The 4,853-nt window shown below is 38.7% G+C and overlaps 1 protein-coding gene across 2 annotated transcripts in view; it reads left to right on the forward strand.

The window, feature by feature from the left end:
- Positions 1 to 4,853, forward strand: part of Fgf14 (fibroblast growth factor 14) — a 694,358-nt gene that overhangs the window by 527,496 nt on the left and 162,009 nt on the right. The window contains exon 2 of one of the 2 annotated variants that reach the window (XM_004631178.2): positions 1,965 to 2,075. The exons of the other annotated variant lie outside the window; for it this stretch is intronic. Within the exon in view, the coding sequence (XP_004631235.1) occupies positions 1,965 to 2,075 (111 nt within the window). The remainder of the gene's footprint in view (positions 1 to 1,964; positions 2,076 to 4,853) is intronic. 2 annotated transcript variants of the gene reach the window in all.

The raw sequence follows: 4,853 nt of genomic DNA on the forward strand, positions 1-4,853 counted from the left end.
TACTGTGAAATTGCATAATCAAATGAAATTGTTTTAGTTTACTTTTTTATTTTAGAAATTAAATGTGGGCACTAAAACATAATTTCATATTTTTATTTTTACTCCCTTAACAGAAGTGAGGAATGTGTTAGGAAATGACATTTGTTGGAAATCTGTGAATAGGGAAGAGTCTTTCTACTGCCTTAGATTTAAAAATGAGTGACATCAGAACATAAAGATTGTGCAGAAGTATTGTTGATGTCTCAGGTTCTGTTTCATGCAATCAAGAAGTTATCCTTTTCTCACCCTACTTATTTTTGTGTTTTTCCTATCTATGCTTCCTATTTTCAGAGAAAAGCATCAGTAAGAGCTACCACAACTTAGAAAAAAATTCTTTAGCCAGTAGGTAGAACTCAGAGTGTTTTGCTGGAGAATGAGCAGATAAAAGCACAAACAAAATATTTTTAACTGATGTGCATTTCAAAATTATATGACTTTCAAAGTTAGATGCTATGGAATAAGAAGCTTATGTAACACAACCTTAATAATCATGTAGGCCTTGCTGTTTAAAATCGTAATCTTTTATAAGCATCTGCATCCTGGTATTTTGACTCCCATTGATGCCATGATAGCGTGCTATTCACGTGTTACCTTGAGGAACTTTTCCCCAGTAGCATTCCATTTGTGAAATGCTCGTGATCGTTGGAACTCCTTTTCATTTCTCAATTGTCAATCAAACACCTAGGGATATTCTATTTGGGGGCATCTTGTACTCCTTTTGTGTATGTGTTGTTTGTCTCCTTGTTTACGGTTCTGTGATTTTTCTGTTGTTTACAAAAGGCGGGGTGTCCTCCTTCAGTAGGATCCTGCTGTTTGGACAGCACGATTGTATTTGTATGTCCCGTTCAGCTGCTGTAGAGAAAAGCCCGTTGCCATGGTGAGGATTATAATGGCCCACATGAAATTTAGGCCTGGCGTGGAGCATGCTTTGAAAAAATATGCAAATATTTATTTTCAAAGATAGAGCAGGCTTCTTGGGAAGCCCTGGGTGATCGGGGCAGTTTCCTTGCCCACAGATCATCAGATGAAGTCAGTGTCATGTAATCTACCTTTGGGTTATTACCAACTTCAGTGCTCTCAAAACTCAGATTGCATTTTCTGTAACTTGACTGTTATCTTCAGCTATATCAGCAGGCGTATTGGCTTCTCTTGTCTAACTTGCTCAGATTTCAGCCTTGGGGCTGACTTCATTGGATAGAGGATAATTTTAAGTCTTTGTGTTGTGTTGTGTTATTTATTTATTTATTTATTTTGCTGCTTCAAGAAGACCTCAGGCCTTTTGCATGTGCAAGGTGCGCATTCTTTCCGTGAGCAGCACCCCAGCCTCTGTGCTGCTTGCTGTCGAGGCTCTACTGCATGTAGAAGGAGTATACCATTTCTCTGAGGGTCTTGTAAAAACATCACATATTGTTCCCTGCAAGTTACACAGTGAACTCTTCGGGCATCCGGGGACATTCCGCAAGCTGGAGCTATTTCTAAGAATGTTTGTCAACTAATAGCATATGTTTGTAAAGAATGTTAGTTTCTCACATTTTGGGGTTACTTGTCAATTTAAGTAAAATGTCAACTCCTTTTAAAAGCCTTTGACAATTTCTGAGTCACAACTTTACAAAACTCCTGACATGCCATCCTGAATGTTAATATGAGCTTACGTTAATTATCACTTAAAGTAATTATTAACAGCTTAACTAATTTAATAGTTCTAATAATTAATTTAAATACATATACATTAATTTTTTAAAAAGCCTGTTTCCTATCACTGCAGACTTCTATGATTTGCATACTCTGGGTTTGACAAACCCAGGGATCTCAGAGACGTAAAATAAATACGCTACTTGTATAAAATGTCCTTTACTTCTGAAAATAAAAAAGAAACTGTACCTTGCTACATTGTGAGGCTCATGGCAACTGCGTTTGCTTTTCAGATCCACAGCTCAAGGGCATAGTGACCAGGTTATACTGCAGGCAAGGCTACTACTTGCAAATGCACCCCGATGGAGCTCTCGATGGAACCAAGGATGACAGCACCAACTCCAGTAAGTGACAGCCCTGGGCCACCCAGAAGTATGGGGGGAGGACAGACATTGCTACTGCCTTTTTGAGATGCATTTGTAAATAATGATGTTGGTTCATTTTTATGAATGTTACATGCTAAGCTGCCCATTCCCATGGTCACTAAGACTGCACAGGAGAAAGCTTTTGCAAAGATAATACCTGTGACTTACACAATTTCAAGTCAGTCTCTAAAGTGTTTCACACAGTTGTCAGACATAGGGAATTACAGTTGCTTTTAATCTCATTGTTATAAAAATCCAGTAAGTACATTGGGGTATTAAGTTGAAAACTGACTACGTTTCCTTTGATTCTATTATTTTCATAGACTTGTAGCTTTTTAACAGTACTGTGGAAATTCCAAAGCTACAAGAATTAATTTGTTTCACATAAAAGAAGTGCTATAGAACTCTTTTAAAATTTTTCATTTAAGAAGACAATATCTGTCTTACATAGAGCGGATCAGGCTGTATACTTCTGGATACATATATTGTTCAAAATGTTTACGTACTTCACAGAATTGGGTTGTGATAATTTATTAAAACTCTGCACATTTCCCACATCAGTACTATTTATCTTTTATTATTTCTTCACCTTTAACTCTTCTACGTAGAGTGTGGCTGATGCCTGTGTCCCTACTAATTCTAGTCTCTTTACCTGTTTACACTGGCATCTGATTTCTCCTAACCTAAAAGTAGTTCTCAAATAGACACATCTGGGCCAGTAAGGTAGCTCAGTTGTCTAAAGCATCTGCTTAGGCAAGCTTAGGCAAGCACAGGGACCATGGTTCCATCCCGGGCACCACATGCCACACCAGCCCTGCCCCCAGGGTGGGCTGAGCCAGCCATCAAATACATAAATAAATAAACAAACAAACAAACAAACAAACACAACTTTTGCTGGAAAGAGTCAGTGAAAAGTAAACAAAAAAATTTATTAGAAATATGTTATCACAGGAAATATTCTCAGTACAGCAGGAGTACATTAGAATACTTCCATCCATTTAACATTTACTCTTTCACCTACAGAAGATCATTCCATAAAATGAAGGAGAATTTGAATATGTATAATCAAATTATAAGCAGTTTGTTTTAAATTCTAACAATCAAAGTCTTAGTAGCTGTACTTGAGGACTGCTATTATTATAAAACAGGGTATTTTTAGGGCTGGGGAGATGGCTCAGTAAAATAAGCGCCTGGCAGTGGTGTGCTCTTGAAAGACAAGGTCTACTTGCAGCTCAGTGTGCCCTGCATTCCAGGGCTGGCACTGAATGTAGTACCGGGGATTGAACCTGGGTCCTTGGGCTTGCTAGCCAGGCACTCAGACCGCTGAGCTATCTCCCCATCCCCAAATTGGATCATTTTTTTTTTTTGTGTGTGTGTGTGTGTGTGTGTGGAATCGGGGATTAAACTCAAGCCTTTGAGCTTGCCAGGGAAGCACTTATTCCACTGAGCCATCTCCCCAGTCCAATTTTTTTTTCTTTTTTTTTTCAGAACCAGGGATTGAACTCAGGCCCTTGTGCTTGCTAGGCAAGCGCTTATTCCATTGAGCCATCTCCTCAGCCCCAAATTGGATCTTATTACCATAAGAATATTAGCCAGTCAAGTGGAGAGCTGAGATACATAAAGATGTAAAGATTCTTCACTTTCTGTTCTCTGAAAGCATGGGGCTCTTTCCTCATCACCTGTGTCTGCACCGGCAGGAGTTACGAAACTAGGCAATGGGAAAGTCTGTCTTTGCTACCCATGCTGTTAGAGACAGTTCCAAGAAGGGGGCAGGATGGAGGGACCTGTCTCAGAGCAGGTCAGAACCAAATCCTGGCAATATTCTGGGACTTTTAATTTCTACCCAAAGATCTGACCCACTGTTTATTTTCTTGCACATCATTTCTCATTTTATGTGCATTTCAACTCAGTATTGTTTCTGTGTCAACATTTGCAAAGACATAAAGAAGCTCAGATAAAGGTTCTTTGCTCAGGAGGCTGGGTACATTGTATAGCTATACAATTTAATAGAAATTCCCAGAATTAACATATATTTGTAAGTGCATGGAAAGTTACTAAACTCCACCATCACTTTTTAAGTTGAACACTATCATCTTAAGGCGAATTTTAAGATCATCTTATCCTCATTGTTAATTATGGCAGTCTTCAGAATCTTAGCATGGAAAATAATATTTTTTTAGTGCTGAAAAGTTACGCATTAGAAATCATGCCATTTCTATACTAACAGAGAAACATCTAAGAATAAGTTAGTGTAGATGCCTTTAGGTTTGAGATGGGGAGTGATGTAGCAATTCATAAATACACTTCCTTGTTTTGGAAAAAAAAAACTTCTCTGAAAACGAGCCATCTATCAATGGAAATAATCTTAAATTCCTCTATCACTCTAAGTAATCAGGTGAAAGCATTAAAGATTGTACATTCAGGTTTTTGAGTTCAGCGTGTGAGTCTATACACCAAGAAGACAGTATTTCCCACTAACTGTGGGATTGTTTTAAAAAGAAAAGTCTGAAATGCCCTGTTGGTCTACCCTTGTGAAAAAGCCGAGATGCACTAAGGACAGGCAGAAGGGCCACTGCCTCACTCCCAGGGTTTTAGCCTGGGTTTTAGAAATTTCTGAGAAGGAAAACTGGCATGACAATGATTGATGATGGGCAAATGGTCCAATGGGGAAGCTACTTACCATTGGCTACCATGTGCCCTAGAGAGACCTTCACAAAGGAAGTGACCTGACAGAAGACCCCATCGCCCTACTCATTT

This window comes from Octodon degus, unplaced genomic scaffold, assembly GCF_000260255.1.
Source record: "Octodon degus isolate 3935 unplaced genomic scaffold, OctDeg1.0 scaffold00039, whole genome shotgun sequence".
In the NCBI taxonomy this organism is placed as follows: Eukaryota; Metazoa; Chordata; class Mammalia; order Rodentia; family Octodontidae; genus Octodon; species Octodon degus.